The following is a 22,105-nucleotide window of genomic DNA, read 5'->3' as shown; positions in this document are numbered from 1 at the left end:
TCAGGAGATTTGGGTTCAAACTTTTATCTAGAACACAGCAGAAAACAGGTTTGTCAAGCCTCCCCATTCCCTAGTAGACATTTGTCACAAAAACATTACATGACTTGGCCAAGTTCCCAAGTAGGAAAGGGTACATATGAGGATTAGAACATAAGCACAACAGCGAGATGCAGATTGAGAAGGAATACTGATACTACACATAGACAAAACTTAAAAAAAAATGCTGCCACAAATTTCTTAATTTCTAAGATAGCTGCTGTACAGTTTTTTGGGGGAGCAGAAGATTAATGAAAACCAACATAGAAACCTGTAATTTTGTATCTATTTTCTACCTCACTGGGAGCAGAACTACTTTATTATCACATAAATATCTTCCACAATACAAAGCAATGAAACATTCCCACTTCAATCAAAATGCTGTAAAATTGTCAAATACATGCATGAAGTAGGATTTGAGCATTATGTGCACATTTGCTCTTTATACTGGAAAATATCCTAACCTCTTCTCTCTCTCCAAACAAAAGAACAGACTGAAAAACAAAGACTCAAAAGTGCAGCCATGTTTATCTGGAACACGGGTCTCCCAAGCTTTTTTGAGAATACATCCCCAGTACAAGTATATTTATTTAGAAATCATATACATCTACTACTGTACTGATATACTATGAACATAATAAAATATATGCAACAAGAGAAAGCAAAAAAAGGAGTAAATGATAATTTCTTTATTAACAGTCTGCTCAAGTCCCAATGGGTTGGCCTTGCACACCCCACTTTGGAGACCACTGATCCAGAGGACTGGGTATGACTAAAACTCACAGCAAAGTCATCTCCCTGATGATCAAGATCAGGTTTTTAAGAACATAAGGACTGCAGGAGATGAGAACCTAAAAATCAAATAATTGAGTTGAGTGGAAAAAGGACTGAAATAGGGAAGGAAACAGCCAAACTTTCGTTCTCCCTTTTGTCAATGCTGGGAACAACACTCCAACACCCCAACGAAACAGATTCCAGCCTTGAATCACTATATCCAAGAACAAAGATAGAAGAAATTCATTTCAAGGTGGTCATAATATTTTTGTGGTAGAGCAGAGCAACTTGCTGCTTTCAAGAAGTAAAAATTGACACTTGCATTTCAGTCCACCTTTCATTTCCTAAGTTTCTCATAGTAAGTCATGCCTTCTTCCTCAAATAATCCCATCAGAACAGAGATCTTTCTAAGGCAGTTACATAGAGTTCTATTATGTTCAAGGGCAGTAAAATTGTGCTTTAAGCTTTCCCTTATTTCCCAAAGTAGAAACTGAATTACCATTGACTAAGCATGCTTTGAGTATAAAACAACAGTTTAGTAGAAAATACAAGTGAAATACACAACTGACTTTTTAAAAATGTCTTTAAAAATAATGTGATTATACAAAGGTGATGGGGAGCTATAAAATATTCAGTAACAACTGTAAGTCAAACATTTTTGCTTATTTATACTGGGCTCTCCTGTTTTATGTGTTATCTGATACATGATGGATCTCAGTACCAGTAATAGTTTCAGATCCACTGCATATTGATATTTTAAACCCCGCAAGCACTTTCCATTCCTAAAAGTCAAATACGTGTTTACTTAGATAAATAGTATGGAAAAATTCATTATCAACTTATATAACAGATGCACACTAAAGCAAGAATACCCCATCTGAAATTATCTGCCTGTGTAAAATGACTGAATTGTTTGCCATTTCAGAGTGGTTGAGTTATCTACAGTATATTTATTATAAAATGGCCTTGCTTAGCTTCATTCTTCTTAGCCATCACTTCACTGCTACTTTTACTTTAAACTTAATTCTGTAATAGAGAAGCTGGGGAATTTCCTTTGATAGCCAGTGTCAGCTTTTGTTACAATAAACATTAGATGAAAGTACAATTAAACATGGCTACTAGTTATATAATTGTTTAGGTCACATTTATACATACTCATTCAGACATTTGTACCCTGCAGTTATAGATAGGTTGTTGCTTACATTGTGTTCTTCAATGACCATTTAGTCCACTGTCTATATTCCATCACATTTTTAATAGTTTTTCCTCAAAGTTTTTTCCACTTTCAGTATTGCCTATACTGAGATGCAAAATTAAACACATTACACCAAGCATTACTACTTTGTAGAGAAAGGAATTATTACCTATTTTCTGGTATATGGAGGTGTGATACAGTGCCGATCTATACTTCAGTTCAAACAGCTCTCTTATTTTTTGCTACTAGAAAACACCACTCTTTTCACTGACTGCCTGCTGTCACCTTTAGGTTCTCACTGCAGCATTATTTTTTCCCCTATTATTTCTATTACACAATTTCAGGGTGGGTGAGGTTTTTTCCCCGTTTACTTTCCTTCAAGCCTACTGGTTCTATTTTTACAAAGTGGATCACGTTTATTAATTTTTTTACCTTTAGGTTCTCACTGCAGCATTATTTTTTCCCCTATTATTTCTATTACACAATTTCAGGGTGGGTGAGGTTTTTTCCCCGTTTACTTTCCTTCAAGCCTACTGGTTCTATTTTTACAAAGTGGATCACGTTTATTAATTTTTTTTATTATTAAATTTAAAAAAAAATATCTGAGCTTACACATGGGAGAGAACAAGACAACTTGTTTCACTGCAGCAAAAGTAATTTGACTGATTCTTCATTCCAGAAGAAATTGCTTAGATATCCTCTCATGCATTTTAAGAATTTTGAAATCACTGTCTCTCGTAGGTATGCACAGAGTGGTAATGTTCCCACTTGACAATTCAAAATGGGAGACTGAATGCCAGGTTACAAAAACATGTTTGCCAATCTACAGTACTATCAACCATACAGAACATGTATCTGATGCCTTTGCAGATAGAAATTGCAAAGTAAGTCAGAACTGAGGGTTCCTTCATCAGTTTTTTTTCTCAGTTTGCTCCCATGACTTCCAGCAGGAACTACTATCCCATGCACAGCTGATGTCTACAGTAGGAGTCCAAATCAACCAAGAGAGAGACATGAAAACTTAAATTTCTCTTGAAGGTCAGACACTGCTTCACTGTTTGGGGAGCTAAATCTAAATCTAAAAACACTTTCAACACCTCTCCTATAATTGTGTTAATGAGGTGAAATTTTCCATGGATTAACAGAATGCACGTTTTTTCAGTAGGCAGCATGCACATAGAGAAGTATGATACTGTTTTCAATTTACTTATTTTTGGCAACACTGTACTTCAAGTGAGTCACAAAGGACCCAACTAAAACAATGTTGCCAGACTTCAAAAATATAATAGAACTTTCAAGCACTTGAAAACCTGGGAGAATATAAACTAGGGAAGTAGTTTAGCAGGAACAGAGCCTAAGGAGTTAATAAAAACTGAATATTGTTTTCACAAAGGATTTTGAAAAAGACTTGAGACATTTTTATAGCCAGAAACAATTAGGGAATACTTGTTTCAGCATTTCTTCCAAACTGGAATGTGACTGTATATTTAAGATAAAATTGCGATATGAAGAGTCTGCTAAAAGCACTTTTTTTTTGTTTGTGCATTTTGTTTGTCACCCAGTGTCACACTAACAACTCTGCATCTCATTCTAAAGCACATTATACTGTGAGATAAGATGAAAAAGACAGTTTTTTGTTTCCCCAAGGGGGAAGTACTTCTGTTAAAAGCATCTTTTTACAATACCATTCTTTCTGAATTACCAGTAACGCAAACCAAAGAATTAGATACTGTACTCTAAAATTTAATATTTGTTCAATTCTTATTCATATCCTGTAGACATCCCCATGTGTAACAGGGGAAAGTATGCTAAATGCTTAAGCCTACTTAAGAATCCCACAGATTGAGCATTTCTGTCCTTCAATCAGTATGCTGTCAGGTCAGGCTCACATTCAGCAATGTAAGTTCTCCTATAGTTTTTATTATTGCAACGAAGTTAGGCTTATTAGGTAGATAATATGAAGTTGGCATGAAAAAGGACTGGATTTACAGTCCAAGACAGGTATTAAGACATAACCCTACTTGTAAATTCTTCTCTCAGATTTCAGTTCCTTAAGAGTAAACTGTAAAAGGTAATGAGCTGAAAGAATCAAAAAAGAACCAGTGGAAGCCAGAAAGAATGTGAAGAACTAAAAAGATAAAAACTCTCACACATCTTCCCTGCAAAGGCTGATTTTAAATTTGCAGAACCATGCCATAAGTAAGAAAAGAAGCTTTGTAAAAAAGTCTTTTTGAAGGAAAAATATTGCAACAAAAACATGCAGAAAGGTCTTGCTTTACCTTCAAGAGTCTGCTGAATCTCATAGCAATGTTTTAATAAGGATTTGTGTACTAGGTTTGCAATAAAGCTAGAGAAGCTTTCATCAGATAACCAACCTTTAAGATTCTTCTCTTTCTGGTACCCAACTAGCAGTGGCCAGCAATAATGAGGTCTGAGTGGCAAGCCTTCCTCTTTCATCATCTTCATCACATCAATGGCCAAGGCTGAAAAAATTCACAAGATAATTAAGCAGTGACCAAGTACTTTAAATAAACTGACGTAAAGTAACTAAATAAGCTCAGTACCTGATCTGTTGGTCTCCAAAGCACAACGCAAAACAAACGGTAATGGTGCAGAGTGCATTTTTGTTTCTTTTAACTCAGTACAAAACTGCTTCAGCTTGTTCACAGGCTGCAAAGAATTAAAAAAAATTAATATATTCTCCAATTTCTCTAATTGTTAAGAATCTGATTCTTCTAATGTTTAGGAAATGGATATTACATGTGCCAAACATTACTCCTTTCTAAATTTCAATTTACTATGCAAATCAATATAAAATATTAAAATCCTTCTTTCATTCTTTAATAATCATGCAAAAAACACACAATCTTTTGCACCTTTACTTTAAACTAAAAAATTTACTGTTACTCTTATATTAAGAAAAAAGTATGACTATTATGCATACCAGATCTCTGTTTACACAATGTTGCAAGAAAAAGCTACCCTGGTCCACATTGTCACGTGGTACATGATGAAAAGACTTCAAAATACGGAAACTTATGTCTTCAAAGCCATGAGTTATCAGAGTCAAACACAGGTTCATTGCATCTAGCAAACGAAAAACAAAGAACAACAAAATTAAAAAAGGGCATATAACTATCTTCTCATTAAACTAAAATTAGCTGAAACTAAGAAAACAAATTTTTTTCAAGTATCATTAGCATTAAACATTACTAACCAATCAAATTGGAGACTAGGTTTTTCAAAATTACTTATCAATAAGATTCACTTTTTCCATGAAAAAGACCATGCCAAAAATCACAGAAGCATCACCACAGCAGCATGACAGAAGGATACTAAAACAGAGAAACACATTTCTAGACACATCAAAAAGAAAAAACTAAGTATAATTAACAGCTATCAATCAGATTATGCATGCTAGGATCCAAAAGTGAATTTAACTGTAGATAAAGTGATATATTCAGTGCATAATCAGTGTTTAGTCTCCCTTTTTATGATATTCACAATGAGCTGTCACAACAGGAATTCCAAGTGTTGTTTTAAGAAAGGACTCCACACATACTGCCTTCCTTTAAAATCTTAATAAATTTTACATATTAAATTAATAGATTAATTTGTGTACACAACAGATTGTTTTGGGGTTTTTTATTAAGATTTTATCTAAAGCAGGACAAATTAATCCACAAACCAATGGCAAAAATAGTTTTCCCTAAATATTCGAGAGAAAAGTGCAAAAATTACCTGGTCTTGCCAACAATAGCTATTGTTGCAAAAAAATAATGAAAATGCTTTCCCTCTCCATTCTAAGTAGCAAAACATTGCCGTAATAACAAAGGACATACCTGGAATTAATTCCCTTTCAAATCTTATGCGTTCTTTAATATCTTCAATATGCTGCGGATATCCAGCCTTAGCAAGGCTAAAAATCACCTGCATCAAAATCCTATCCATAAGGTACCCTTCAGTCTTCTCAACCTCTTCTAGAGTCTGTAAGCCAGAATAAATTTAACTTTAATAAACTCCAAAGTGACAGAAACATAATACATTAAAATAAAATAATAATAACCAAAAAAAAACCACCAAAAAAATCAAAAAGCTAGGGTTTTTTTCCTCTTTTAAAACTATGGGTTTAGATACAGGGAATATGGTACAGAGAATACCAAAGCTCTACAGAGTGGGCCTCAAACACCTTTAGACTGCAAAAATAAAAAGACACAGATAAAAGGGATATATTAGATATCTTCTCTTTAATATCTAATATATGAAAACAGATGTGTTCCTGTTGGGAGCTTACATTTAAAATAAATTGTTTTGAAAAAGGGAGAATGATTTATCAACTTTTTGTCAGTGTTTGGAAGAAGGCTGGTTGATTAATATTTTATTAAGTCACAGAACAATATTATTTCCCACATCCTCTTCCTTGATTTGGTCCTCTCCATCTGATACTGCTTATTAAACTCAAATTTTATTTTCTCATTCCTTTCTGAATACTTTGATTTAAAAAAGAGAAAGAAAGAATACTTGGGGAAAAAAATGAGCTACTGTAAGAGCTGTAAGGCAGCACTATTTATCCACACTTCATGAATACCTAAGCTGCTGGTATGAGCTCTTAAAAAAATTCAGTTTTACTGGAAAGACTCTGTGGTTTCAATGGGAGCCAACAAATTGCTTCATGGGAGCAGAATTATCACAGTTTACTGCTTCTTTTTATAAATAAATACATAAGCACCTCGTGTACTATTTGTCTTTTTAAAAAATATCTGAATTATTAAATCACTCAGTGACAAATACAGCTTCTCAGAGTGAAAGGGAACTATCAAAAGACAAGTATTTTTCATAAAGTATGAGACTGCTTTCAGTTAATCAGCTATTCAGATGCAAAAAAAATAAATGTTTAATTGCTGTGGACTAGGAGGAAACAAGCAATAAAACTCAGCATTACTACACTCCTGCATGGATAAAAAGCATTCCAAAACTAAATTGAACAAAAGATCAAAAAAGTTTTATTTAAACTCAAACTTGCAATACCTTTTTGATGCTGTCAGCATCACCCTTTTCAGCATAGACATTCAGCAGCGATAAATAGGTGTCTGGTCCTGGTTCAACACCAGCCATCCTCATCACTGAGAGGATATTTTCTGCACTCTTGATATCTCTAAAAGAATTCAAAATAAAGACCTTAAGAGATTTAATCATAACAATGTTTATTGTGACTTCCACATTTCCTCATGAAATTAACTGGAATTGGAAACAAAGACTGTGACAAGCATAGAGAAAGTTATTTTAAGTAAGTAAATCCTGAAAAGTGAAAATGTAAATCTTTTAGTTATTGTATAAAACTTAGAACACTCTGTTGGCTTTAACAATTGCAAAAGTTCAAAACTAAGCTCATCAAAATCGTTCTTTAAACAGTACAAAAGTAATTTATCCTGAAATTCAGGAGTTTCAGAAACAAGAAAAATCTAATTCTTTTGTTAAATAGCCCTGGTTTACTTCAAAAATTGTCTACAAAGACAACATTCTACATATTATTATCTAAAACCATCACATTATTCTGCAGCATGCAATTTTTCCATATAGTATCACTTTATATTGTAGCAAAACTAGAAGAAAACAAAAGAAACAGGTATTACATTACCCTGATCTTGCATGACCTTTCACAAGGCTACTGAATACTGCCTCAGTGACTGGGAGATCTTTACTCTTCATAAATCCAAGAATCTTACTGCAAAATACAATACAGTTAATTGTTAGGATTTTTTTTTCCCTTTGCAAAGATAAACTACTGAGCTATTGCTGCTCTGCTGGACAAGCAAAGATCATCAAACAAAGCCAAATCCTGATGTCACTGAACAATTCAATGTGGTCATATTCATTTTTTTCAGATTAATTGTATTTGTCACTTTGAAGCATGTAGACAAATGTTGGGGGGAGAGGACTGGGTTCTTCTATTTTTATCTTCCTTTTATGTATTTCTCACACCCAGCCACCACACTGTTGTACCTTAACCTTTCTAAAATTAAAGCATTAGATACCCAGCAAGGCCTCCATAAAAATAAAAATTATAAATACTACTTTTTGCTCCTTAGCCCACTCTGTTCTCAAATGCCTTTCCCAGTAGCCATTTCATAACACTAGCTGTAAGCCTCCATAATCTCCTATTATTTCATACATGTTCTAGAAATTACAAAAGAAGTTATTTTCTGAGCAACTTGAATTCAATTTGATTTGAACACATTGGTCTATCATTTATTTTTATTTTGCTTGTGGAGGTTCCAGCTGTCTCTAAAAAACTGCTCTTCAGTGCTTGGTTAAAATATACTTAAATGCCCTCTCTGCTTTGCTCAATTTTTAAGAATTACACTAAAGTGAGTTTTAACATTAATGGTAGGGAAGGTGAGAAACAGATTTTGTGGAAATCCCTTTAAACATAAATGCAAAAGAATACCTTGCTCCTTCAATGTCACCCTCATTGCAATAAGCACCTATCAACCTTTGGTATGTAACCTAGAGAAAACAAGAAGGGGAAGGTAATGATTTCCATCCAATAAATGGTTACTACTATTAAGAATGAAGATATCATAAAAGCGTAACCTACTCGATTGGGCTGCACATTAGCTTCCTCCATTCTAGCCAAGAATTCCGTCGGAGAAAATTTATGCTCATTCTGAAGGTAGACTTTAAGTAAAGCATTAAAATGGCTTGTATCATACACAGCACCTAAGGAAATATTTCAATCAATCAGTGAATGCAGGTTCTCTAAAATCAACATGATTTATAGCTTTCTCTGGTAAATAATTTCATATCCTTTTTTCTTCTTTATGAGCTTCATGTATAAGCAGACTACTTCATTTTATCCACCTTTGAAATACCAGACATTTATTTAACAGCACACATTTGATTGAAAAAGACTAAAACATAACAAGAGTACACTAACATCAACGTCTGTGTGCGTGCTATTCCACCATCTCTACAGCTGTATTTGTTTTACAGATACGGCACTTACTATCAAGAAGCAGTTCACCTACACAACACCTATAGATAAATGAATGGCTTAAAAGAAAAAATATAATCTGATAAAATATCTGGTAGCACTATCAATACTCAGCCCACAAGATATCCAGATAACAGAAAAGTAAAATACATTTTTACAACAATCAAAATCAAGCCCAAGTCCAATTTAAACATCTTACACACAAAAAAATAATCTTTAGACTTATTAACACCCCTAGATGTCAGTATAACTCCCAAAATAGAAAACAGGTGTCTCACCTGAATAATAAAACCTAGTGTTTATTTGGTATTGATTATTTGCTGTTATAATCTAACACTGAAACACTATTAAAATACATTCAGTCTTTGATTATGAAGGAAGCAACTAAAACACACAGCAAAACCAACCTACCTAGTTCTTTCATCTTGTCCCAGATCATATGGGCCAGTTCTGTTCTTTCAGGTGACAATACCTCTGGTAAAAGGGCACCACAACTTCGCAACAAAAGCAAGGTCTGGTTACTCCCTGGACACCCTGCAAGTAGAACACAACCACAATATTTCTTTGCAAATAATTATGCATTTCATATTAGAAAAAAAATATTCCAGACAGACCCAGTGAAGTATTTAAGGATATTTACTGAATAGAATCTTCCCTAAGCTTGCAGATTTTTACTGAACAGTAGACTCAAATCATTAAACAATGACACTATTATGCCGTATCATGAGAAAGATTCATGATAAAGCATGCCATTTAGTACAATAAAACACTAAATGCTAAACTTGGATGATCTAGTACTTTAAATTTCCCAATCCAAGATGCATAGATAATTTCATCCTAACAGGGGTATTGTTCTCTGGTAAATTTCTAAAATGACAAAATCCTTCACACCAAACTAGCAACTAGCAACAAGACAAGAGGGCATAGCCTCAAGCTGCTCCAGGGGAGGTTTAGGTTGGATATTAGGAAGTACTTCCTCACAGAGAGGGTGATTAGACATTGGAATAGACTTCCCAGGGAAGTAGTGGAGGCACCATCTCTGGATGTGTTTCAGGAAAGGCTGGATATGGCACTTGGTGCCATGGTCTAGCTGATGTGGTGGTGTTAAATCATAGGTTGGACTTGATGATCTTAAAGGTCTTTTCCAGCCTTGGTGATTCTGTGATTCCATATTACTCCAAAACTGACATTCGGAGACACTGCACATTTAAATTTTTATTTCCACTTGTGCCTTTGGTCAATATAAAATAAATTAGATCATTTACAACTAGAGAATCATGAAAGATAACTGTAAGAATGTCTGCCTTCTCTGACTTCTGCACTAATCCCAGGATATCAAAAAAGTAACTATAAGCTCATCTGTCTTTCTTGGATTTCACTACTACTCCTGAGGCAACATAAGCTACAGAAGGTAGACCTACAGAATCTATCACACATGACCCCATAAGAGGGAGACAATTTTTTTTTTCAATCTTTCTATGCAAATCCAGTAATTAATAATAAAAGAAAGCTCTTTCAGAAAGCAGCATACTATAAAAAAAATAAAAAGTAAACCAATGTTACTTTTCTTATCACAGAGAAAGGTATACTTCAGAAATAATTTCCTCTGATGAGGAGCAAGATAAATGTTCACATTCAACATAAATGATAAAAATACAATTTCTATCTCAGAGACATGTATGTAGATTCATGCATATGAAAGATTCAGACTTCCAAAATTACTTGCACCCTAAAGGATAACTAATGCTTTCTAAGTTACTTCCAAGTCATCATGTCAACATGCCAAGTGGTGCACAGCCCAGCACAGATGCAAGAGCTGCTGCAACAAAGGTTAATTTCAGCTGCTGCTGACCCCTGCAAGTGTAATTTTAAAATTATAAAGAACTGTATTAACAGGTATACAGCTATGAAATATTGGAAAAATAAAATAAAAATAAACAAACAAAAAAACCCCAAACAAAACCAAAACACACACCCAAAAGTCACACAAAGCAAAACTCAACAGAAGAAAGCTATCGACGATCTAGAATTACATTTCAGGTACTGAGAAGGACCAGCAAATCTAGGATCTCGCGTAACTACTGAGAACTATGTTCCAAGTGCTCAATCTACAGCAGAAAAGTTATTAATACAGAATAAATTCATTTGAGAAGAAACAGACAGTAGTAGGAAAAAAACAAGCAATAATGAAAGAGAACTAAATTGAAGCATTGAGAGGACACAGGCAGAAATTGCAAATGGGGATGTGAACTTCTGAAGACATAATGGAGGGGTGAAATAAGTCACACTTGACTAACTTTTAAATCCCTGCATACAATTAGTTCATGAAATGAAAATGCCAACACATCTATGGTTTCACAATGCCAGCATTTTACTAGTGACTGAGTACCTGGAAAGGCAAAAGAAACCGGAAAGTATGAGTATGAAAAGCATTGCAGGACAAGATCTTATATGTAAATATTCGTCATTTATTATGACAGCATTTTAGTTAAATCTCTCACAAAGTTCTACACTTTTTTTAAAAAAAAACATACTTACATAGTGAAAGGAAACTACCATAAGCAACTAATATTTTTGCTAATATGTGATTCGCACATAAGCTTAGAGACACAAAATCCTTGCCCACCCACACTCGTGAATTACAAGCTTATACCTTAAAATAAAATAAAAGCAGTCAGAATCAGAAAGGATATCATAAGCAGAAGGGAAAAATGATTAAGTTCAACAGAAAAAGAGCAGGAATCAAACACTCAGCTTTTAAACACTGAACTGGAAAACTTGTAAAAGTGCAACCCCAGGTATACAAGCAAGTAACAGACCAGAGCAATACCCAACAAAGTTTAAAACTAAACCAAAACAGTATACTGTCATTGCTAAATATATTCACTGAGTATTACTGCCAGTATTCATCAAGTGTCTCCATTGACTCATTAACTGTGGTACCTGGTTTGCAAAATATTAATAAAGTCTGGCTACTTTTAACCAAAGGGGTATTGAGTCTGTCAAAATGTACAATGCTTCCGCTGCTTATTTTTTAAAAAAACATAAAAGCTTTCTTGTCCCAGATAGCCACAGCTACCAGGGAATGGGGAAAAGTGAGGACATTTGGTTTATTACAGACATGTAAAAAAAACATTGTGTAACACAGATATGATCCCTGTTCAGAGTTCACAGTAGAGTTATATGAGGAAGTTTAACACTACCTGATAAAAAAACCCCACAATAAGCATGACAGCATGATAAGATTTCTTTTAAGCACACTAAATTTTTACAAGACTTACACATTCCCAAAGACAAAAAAAAAGCGAAAACAAACTTGTGCATTCAAAGCACCTGAATTATGCTAATCATGCAGCAGATTAAACAACACTTGAAGACAAAATGTAAGTCAGAACTCTTTATATTAATTTAGTTGGTCTGATGAATCAATACTTCTTAGCTTTTATATTTTGCTTTTGTTTTCTTTTAATTGAAAGCAACTTACCTGTTTTGCATATTTCATTGAACACTTTTAGAAGAAGGGTTTTAGGGATACGGCCAGTTTTTCTGACAGAGTTATCCAGTTTATTTAATGCCCAGTCAAACTGCCAGCTCCGTCTGCTTTGAATTTCTGAAATTGGTTCTTCTTTAATACTTCCCTCCTGTTGAGGTGCAACTGTAAGGAACCGTGTTTGGTAGAGAATGTTTCTGCTTAAGTAAAAACAAACAAAAAAAATAGACATTACACTTCTGTAAGTCATATGCAACTACACTAATCACACCATGTCAAAAAGTTAATGCACTTCACTTCTTGCTGATGAAGAGCTTCTCATAAACATTCCATATTGATACAATTGCATGTGACACATTTCAGTGTCTTTCTCCTTACAAAACATATAGTCATGTATATTTTCTCATTGGAACAGCTTTTCCTTTGAGATTTTCAGTTGGACTCATCCCATAAGTTAAATGTTTCAAACACTTTTCCCACAAAAATAATAATAAAAAAAAAAGTCATCCAAGTGCTATAGAAGTTTATTGTCCCATTATGGATTCTCAAAAAGTTCTCACATGCTTTTGAAAAATCACTCCAGACATCTCTTCCAGAACAGAGCAAATCAAGGTAGCAAATCATACCTTTCTTTTCAATTAAAACTAATGCATAGGCCAGCATTTTAGAGAAGATGACTTAAGAAACATTAGTCACTCCCTATTCTGCAGAATTTACATTAATGAACGTGAATCAGCCATCCTGTGATCTAAACCAAACATCAACACTGGATTTGTTTTAATATTTATTTTCTCAAAATAAAGTGACAACAACAAGAAACATAATAAGAAAGTGTTCTTATTTTTAGCAAAACAGTAAGAGACTGCCAATTTTTTATTATTTTTTTTTAAAGAACAAGGTAAGGTATGTAAGAATAAGAAAATAGTATTTGTGCCATAGCGGAATTGAGAACAGCCTGTGCAGGTAAAATTACCACTACACACAGGCTTTTTTGGAAGTTGGTTCTCAATTGTCCTTAAAACTGCATAAAATAAACTAGACTATCCTCCACCAGAATCCTATACAAAGGAAGTAATATACGTTGGATGGAAAAAAAGATGATTCAGCAACTTCTGAAATTGCCATCCCTTATCTCTGGCTCTCTAGCCAGCTTTTCACCTACATTTCTGTAACATCCGTAGTTTAAAAAAAAAAAAAAAAAGAAAAAAAAAAGAAACCAAAAAACCACACACAAAAACACTTTTGTACTCCCTTGCTGTTACAGATGCTCCAGAAGTCCCATTTAGTAAAGGCTAAACATTTTCTTAAACTGGAAGATGAAAAGTAAGGAGTGCTGGCATTCTCTACAAAAGAGATCTGGAGCTTTGTCCCAGCCAATTCTAGTTCCTAGGAAAGGAGGCCCAGTGGAGGAGAAAAACAGTTTTAGGCACCACAATACAAAAAAGATATACAACTACCATAGTGTCCAGAGGAGGACCATGAGGTTGGTGAAGGGTGTAGAGGGGATGCCATATGAGGAGCATCTGAAGGCACTTGGTCTGTTCAGCCTGGAGGAGACTGAGAGTAGAGCTCATCACAGCTTACTGATTCCTCATTAGGGAGGGAGGAGGAGTAGGAGCTGACCTCTTCCCTCTGGTGACCAATGACAGGACCCAAGGGAATATGAAAGACGTGCAGAGGGAGGTATGGGTTGGATATTAGGAAGAGATTTTTCACCTAGAGGCTGGTGGAGCACCGGAATAGGCTCCCCAGGGAAGCAGTAATGGCACAGAACCTGACAATATTCAAGAAACATTTAGACAATGCCCTCAGGGACATGGTGTGGACTTTGGGGTTGTCCTGTTCTGGGGTGATCCAGGCTGTCTAAGGAAGCAGTTGAGCCATCATCCCTGGAGACATCTAAGAAGACAGATGTGGTGCCAGGGGACAGGGTTTAGTGGTGGACACTGCAGAGTTAGAGTAGTGGTTGGACTCGATGATCTTGAAGGTCTTTTCCAACCAGAAAGATACTGTGATACTTTGGCCTCAGTGTTTCAGCAGTATTAGCAGAAAGCTGCTAAAGGGCAGAAAAATCACCAGTGGGGTGTGTAGCAGTGTGGTGGAAAAGACAGATGCATGGTTTACCACCTGAATGCCTCTTGTGAGTTACCCACAGGCCACCTTTTCCTATCTGTTTGAAAACTTGATTTGGTAACTGAGCAGGCGATAAATTCTAGGAGTAAAATTCTTTAAATAAAATCAGACTGAAGCATAATCTATGTCCTAATTGAGCTGTGAAAGAAGTTCAGTAGAAAGCTTTTCACAATACTTCAACTTGAAAAAAAATGCTTTGGAAGTGAGCAGCAACACAGGACTTACTGTCTGTAACACAGAAATTTATACTTGACTTCCACTAACAATCAAAAACAAGTGGACAAAACATCCATGCTTCATATTAAAATTGAAAAGGTCTTTTTCTATCAGTTTACAGTATTTTGCAAATAATTGAACTGTATCTTATGCCATACAGCACACTTGTAACCATAAACTAATGGTTATCTACATTTCTTAGCCTAAATTCCTGCACTGCTTTAAGAAAACCATCTTTGTAAGATTCTCTGTGTCAAAAGTCACAAACATTTTAAAGAACTTGAATAGCTCCACCAGATGAAGTATGAAGGTAAAAAGCTGGTTACCAGCATGAAAGGACTAAAGTTTCACCTGTTACTAAATACCATGATGCTGTCTAAAACCTAAGTTTAGAATATTATACTATATCAAGCTGTGCTTGCACACTGTAAAATATTATAGCTGCATATTAAGTGTTATTTTTATACAGTAACTTACCCTTCTGAAAAATCAGCAGAATCAGGCATTTCTGTCTACCCACCACTACCATCTGATATTATCAAATATGGTACTGGTGTATGTGAATTTATATTGATCAAAGACACTTTAAGGAACGGCAACACAGGAGTACGAGTTTCAGTTTCAGACAGACACGGGAAACCAGTATAAGATTATAAAACAGCCACTCTTGACTTCCACTGGCATCCACCTAAATTCCCATCATCAGCCTGAAATACAATGTCTAGCCTAAGACTAAGGTGTACCTTACTATCTCTAGGCTTTCAGCAGCAGAATAAATTAGCACACCTGTAGCATGATTTGAGGCACTGTGTAATGCTAAGCCAACCCCACAAGAACAATTTGTTAAAATTAACTGTGGAAGTCACAAAAAGGCAGCAAGAAAGGCTTCTACATATAAGGAAGACAATTTTAGAAAATACACATCTCTTAAAATAGAAAAAAAAAAAAATACAGATCATACAATGTTAGCTTTCAAAAAATGTTAATTGCAACCACACTATGTAAATTTTACCTATTTTACCATGACTATATTTTAACAAGGAGATGGGGGTGCAGGTGAGAATAGAGAAGACTAAGTTAAGTTCATTAAACATTTGGATGACAGTAGAGTTAATAAACTTATAAAATATTACAGATGACACCATAATGGTGACAAACTCTTAGAAGGAGAGCCTCGGACTTCAGTGTCATTTTGATTACTTGATATAATGGTCTGAAATCAACAAAAAATAAATTTAATACAGACAAAATCAAGTTGCATGTTTTGGATAAAAACAAATGCAAAAATATAAGACAGTGTACAACTGGCTAGACAGTACAGTAAAAAAAGTACTGAAAACAAGCTACCCCTGAACATGAAATACTATACAGAAAAAAAAAACCACAACCAAAAAACCCAACAAAACACTTAAATTCTTCAACTCCTAACAAAAGCAACATACATAGAGTAGAGAGAATTACTCTGCTTGTCATGGTTTGTTTACTCACAAAAAATCCTAGTTTAAAAAACTCAAAAGACTCATCTATTCCATCCCACTCTCCAAGTACAGAGGCAACTGTACCTAATCCATCAGGCATCACACTGGTAATACTAATTGTTATCATATTAATTGTAATGAAATATTAGAATAGGGTACTTTGACAGTCAAATCTCATTTGGAAGCTTATACAGTAATATTAGGAAGGGAGAAAAAAAGAAATCTATCATGCAGGACCCTGGCGTTTCTGGTCCTGCCACAGTGCTAGATGTTAGATTATATAGTCTTACAATGTAACCATATTTATTTCAATTATTTTAATTCACTTTATTCAGAACTAAATGCTATACTACATGGATAAATGAGTAACACTTCTCCACAAGCTGCAATGAGTGCCAAGCATTTAGTTTAATCAATTATCTTTAAGCAGCATTTTAAGATTTTTGTCCATGTGAAACAATAAATTTGCAAGTATGTGAAGCTGCACAACAAACTTGAGGTCTGATTCAATTAGCAATCTGCTTCTTTCCCAAATGTATAATTTCTCTTCACTATGCTTCAGACCTGTGTTTCTTTGTACCTATCCAGAGAAGCTCAAAAGGATATATTAAGCCCTATAAAGTGAACTCTCTTCTACTCACACAATCACCAGATTTGAAGTAGCCTTCTCATATTTGAGCCTTTACATCATTGTCAGCTTTCACAGAATCACAGAATCCTAGGGTTTGGAAGGGACCTGGAAAGATCATCCAGTCCAACCCCCCTGCCAGAGCAGGGTCACCTAGAGCACATCACACAGGAATGTGTCCAGGCGGATTTTGAGTATCTCCAGTGAAGGAGACTCCACAACCTTTCTGGGCAGCCTGTTTCAGTGCAGCTTTGTCTCTGCAATTGTGAGGAAAAAAACTGCAGACCTTGCTGACACAAGGAAGATTGACCAATTATACATTCATCATCCCAACAAACAACCACCTACCATTTAGCAGTAACTTTCCACCTCCAATTTAGCTGCAACATTTGGAAATCAGCTGAAGACAAATGTGTAAAAAAACTTAAGCAGAGATGAAGTGTGCATGGGGAAATTTATACCAAGTCAACTAGTAAAATTCCTCTATGTTTGCAAAGCTTTAGTGAGAATCTCAGTACCGTGCTGAAGTACTTACTTACATGTTTTCCGTATTTCTAGAGTAGACTAAAGGCAGTATCTTCAGTTTCCTAAAGAAACCCATCATACTAGCCTGAGCAAAAATGTCCAATCCTTCCCAAAACTCAAAATGTGGTTCCAGTGCTCTCTTTGGTGGCAGCAGAAAGTTTACTTTCTGTAAAACCTGACCATTTCCAACTGGCCACCACCCACATCTGCACTGATAATTCACTGCCAGCACAACTGGCCCAGCACAAAAGGGGGTGCTGGCTCAGCACCATGAACAGAACTGCCCTCAGCACCATGAGCAGAACCTCAGGCAGCAGGCAGCCCTGCTCACGGGGCTCTCCTTCTGCAGTGAAACTGCAGATATACATAGTAGAATGCATAAGTTGCTCAATTCATAACACAGAAACAAGATAAAAGCAACTCAATCAAACACGAGGTACTTTCTAAAAGTAATGTTAAAATGCACTTAGAAAACATCAAAACACAGTTTTTAAAGTGCTAATTAAGACTGCAACCTGAAATAAGCTGTTCCAAATACATTTGATTGAGTTGCCTTTATCTCATGACTAATTTTTCATGTTACAATTGTCTGACTAATATGCCCCTCCTACATATATACAGTTTCCTTGCAAAATTCAGAGTCCCATGAGCAAAGCTCCCCAAGATTCTGCTTACGGTGCTGAAAGAAAACACCCTAGTTTTTGGTGGCCAACTGTCCTAGCAGTGAATTGGCAATGCAGAAGTGTCTTGGCAGCATTCCGTTGGTAGCAGCCACTTGTCCTAGACCCCACCACAACATACCAAAAGGCAACAGTCTTTACAAGGACAGCTTAAAAAGCACTGCACATGGTTGCACTCTTACCAACTTCATCAGCAATCACTCCTCCAAACAAAACTGAGATCTTGCAAAAAGCAAGGTACACTACAGCACAACTTGCTATCTGGGGAGAGAGCCATTGCTCCACAGTCCTGAAAACTGACATATAAACTCACAGACTAGAATGTCAAACTGAAGAAGTGAAAGAAAAGCCGAAGATGCGTTGCAAGACTTCCATGTGGAGAATCCACTTGATTATTCTCCTCAGCTAAACTTTCACGATCCACACTTTAGGAGCCTAATTGGTCTCCTTTTCTATGGAGACAGGGTGTCAACTTCAGATTAATATCCTAGTACTTGTACATCTAAAAGTGCAGTTCAGCAATACAGCTGCATTGATCTAATGTCACACAGCCTTCATGCAAAGGTTCCCTCTTCTCCTTTTGCCCATGGCCCCAGCCTTCTAGAGTTCATCAGATCCTTAACTGATCCAATAGAACCCTCTTCTCCTTTTGCCCATGGCCCCAGCCTTTCATCAGATCCTTAACTGATCCAATAGAATCTGTTGATCCCTCAGAAAACATTTTCCTTGCAGTCTAGCAAATGAAATCAGCTCAGCAATAGTTCCAAGGAACACCCTGATCTATATAGCAGGACCAGCTCACCAGCAAGGGGAGGGTAGTCAAGTGTGGGAAGAACAGAGCCAACACCCTTCCTCCCAACACAAACTATCCCACAGCAGCAAGCTGTTAACATCAAACCATTACATAATCACCTGGAGTACATAAAATAAATTCCCCAAAAATATTCTGATGTTAATCCAAAATCTATTCTGAATACTCACTGACTGACAGGTTTGTTGTTACAGCATTCTGGACAGTCAACTACCAGCAACTAATTTAAGCATCTCTTCCTTTAGTGAAGCTTCTATGAATGAGGTTCCAGTAAATAATTTGTACAACATAAATCTGTGCAGTGCTAAAGTTTGTTGTTGTAGATCTGAAGTCTGTTGTATTGGTCCATTAACTTGAAACTGTAAATTTGCTTTAGAGCTTATCTGAGGATCTTGCAGTTAAATGCTTCTCAACAACCCAATGCAATCAAGTGTCCTAATCCATCTTCAGAGGAAGTTTAGATCAAATCAACAAAAAATTAAATGGGAACCACTGCCATAGTATATTCCATTGGCTCAGCTGTGGTGCAGCAACACAAACAGAGCTACAGGAACCATCGGTCATTGCAGGAAGACTACCTTAATCTAGCATATCCACTCTGTCCCACTGCAGTCAAAGTCATCATTCCATAATAGACGCAGATGCACTTCAAAGTACTGAGATATAATTTGAAACCTCATTTGCATGAAGAACTGCTTCTCTGTCCAGTGCATATCATACTGGCAGAAAAGCAACATAAAAGCTCCTGAGAGCCTCTAAACGTACACAGGTGTAATAAACACCATTTGTGTACTTTACAGTTTGGCGATGGTAGTTACAACTTTCCTAGAAAAATCAGAGCAATATGATGCTTTGGTAAAATCTCTGCTTGAATGTGAATGGTTACTGTTTCACATCTCAGAAGAAATAAGATTTTCAACTTTTCTTTAACTGTTACTGTAATGAAAGTCTCAAACCTGACTCTGAACTGCCTTCATTACCTCCAATACTAAAGCAACTGTATCAAGCACATACAAGTATCCATTCATTTACCCAGTTCTCTTGCAAAACGCTAGATTATTCCTTGTTACTCATTTACTATAAGAACTGTGGGGTTTTTTTTCCCACCATTCCAATTCGAATTTTATCAATATGCTCTGGAATTTATTGCAGTGGACTGCATTTCACTCTTGAAAAACCATCTCAAGACCTGAACAGTAAGTACAGGAAGTCTAAATGTTGTCCACATGTCATTCTAGTTCTTGAAGTGGTCCACTTCTAGAAATGAAGGCTTAAGTAGAAAAAATCGACAATTATTAGTTACATAAGGTAAAAAATTAAATGAGATTACATGCTTCTGTGTGTAATTTCAGTTTATAAATGTTACTTTTGCTTTACACTTTGCTTTTATCATCACTAGGATGCCTAAACTCACACAGTAATAGCCAGTAAGACAAAGATTTTAGATGAAAAATTATCTTAGGAATTATTTTACAGAAATCATGCATGAATTTAGGTGTGCTGCTTAGTGTTACTCTCATGTAATTCACATCTTAGACTGAAAGCTAAAATAAATACCATTGCAGTTTTCTGGGAACGTGTTCTCACCTAACGCTTTAGGTAACTAAATCTAGGCTGAGAATTAAAAATTTTCACTGAACTATCCCACATATGACCCCATTTTCACTTGAAAATATGGCAGAGTGTAATTTGGCACAAGCAAAAAGTATCATTTGCGAGGGAAACCAAAACATAGCTGCCAGAGTCAAATTATCACAAAAACACACATTTCTGGAAAAAAAAAAACAGTTAGTCCTTCGTCAAGGACTAACCATGACTTTTGGTGATTATTACCTATTGCAATAAACTAATTTAGGAAATTAAGCTTCCAACTGAGGAAAAAGAAAAAAATCAGCTTAACTACCACAAAGTAGAAAAGTTTGTTCATTATTTGCAGCTAACTAAACTTGTCATCCTGTTGCCAGACATACTGCAGATGTCTTCCCAGTTCCTGGTCCTTCCTGCACAGATCTATCTACTTTATCCTTCACATCAACTTAAGCACTTAACATTCTGTTACACTTTAACCACTAAAACCAGCTGAAAACTATCCTTTAAGGTAAGATTTCAGTCAGGCTACTGAATAAAATCAACTGAGAGTTTTGATAAGCACTAAAACTAGCGCAGGTAGCAACAACTTCCTTAATTTGGTGGCAAGACTTCCCTCTAGAAGTTCTCTGCTGCAGACTCTTGTCCGTTCCCAGCCTTTCTCCTGAAACAGCTCTGGAACTCACTGAGTCCTCCGCTGAACGTATTTATTTTTCTAGAATGGCAAGAAACTCTTCCAAGTTTTCTACCCATAATTAAGTTACACTGACTAAGAGGGACCACCAGAGCTGTAACGAGACAGAAGCAAGACTGGACAGAATAACTTTATCCTTTCAGTAGCTCCACGCTGTTACATCAGCTCATAAAACTCAGGGTGTATATTCAATGCTTTCACATTCTCCAATTTTGTGCAAAAATTGGTCTATAGCATCATTGGGACATTTACTCATAGAATGTTTTGGGTTAGAAAGGATCTTAAAAATCCTCTAGTTCAAACTCCCCTGCCATGAGCAGCGACTTTTTCCTTCAAGCTGTCATTAATATTAAAGCCACATGCTGATACTTTTTCATTTTTCAGTTAATAATGCTGTTTTACCACCTTCAGAGCTAACGGTGACATCAGGTGCTATCTGAACAGCCTGTAAGGTAACACATCTACATACCAGAAGCACCTCATCTCCTCCCACCCACCTGTACTGGATCCTCATCAAGTTTCACAAACACTGGAACACAGCAAGCATTCCTATCCTCAAGGGCAATTGACCTAAACGTCTACATAGCTAAGCATCTGTATTTACAAACGATGCTTAACTGTGTCATTTGTTTCATTACTTCCTGCAGGGCCTCAATCACGGCACACACACACGTGGAGCGAGGTTTACACACTAACTGTGTGGCGGCAGAGAACCACAGCAAAAAAAAAAAAATAAATGAAGTTATTCCTTCTCAAAACTGACACGGTGAAGTCTGCCCGGGAGGGAGAAGCCGCAGTTCAGCTGCTGCGGTTGCCCCCAGGCAACCCCTGCTCCCTCCTCTCCCCCCCGACCCCTTCTGCACC

At 36.0% G+C, this 22,105-nt stretch overlaps 1 protein-coding gene across 1 annotated transcript in view; it reads right to left on the bottom strand.

The window, feature by feature from the left end:
• Window positions 1-22,105, bottom strand: part of LRPPRC (leucine-rich pentatricopeptide repeat containing) — a 90,931-nt gene that overhangs the window by 67,883 nt on the left and 943 nt on the right. Inside the window, exons 2-11 of the mRNA XM_010004964.1 lie at window positions 12,484-12,689; window positions 9,411-9,533; window positions 8,604-8,725; window positions 8,454-8,512; window positions 7,644-7,730; window positions 7,034-7,160; window positions 5,848-5,992; window positions 4,950-5,092; window positions 4,570-4,675; window positions 4,381-4,488 (exon numbers count right to left, since the gene is read on the bottom strand). Of these exons, the coding sequence (XP_010003266.1) occupies window positions 4,381-4,488; window positions 4,570-4,675; window positions 4,950-5,092; window positions 5,848-5,992; window positions 7,034-7,160; window positions 7,644-7,730; window positions 8,454-8,512; window positions 8,604-8,725; window positions 9,411-9,533; window positions 12,484-12,689 (1,226 nt within the window). The remainder of the gene's footprint in view (window positions 1-4,380; window positions 4,489-4,569; window positions 4,676-4,949; window positions 5,093-5,847; window positions 5,993-7,033; window positions 7,161-7,643; window positions 7,731-8,453; window positions 8,513-8,603; window positions 8,726-9,410; window positions 9,534-12,483; window positions 12,690-22,105) is intronic.

The sequence above is a fragment of the Chaetura pelagica genome, unplaced genomic scaffold (genome assembly GCF_000747805.2).
Source record: "Chaetura pelagica isolate M959 unplaced genomic scaffold, ChaPel_1.0 scaffold13, whole genome shotgun sequence".
NCBI classification, from domain to species: Eukaryota; Metazoa; Chordata; class Aves; order Apodiformes; family Apodidae; genus Chaetura; species Chaetura pelagica.
The sequence above is the reverse complement of the archived record's forward strand: the minus strand, read 5'-3'. Positions and strand labels throughout refer to the sequence as shown.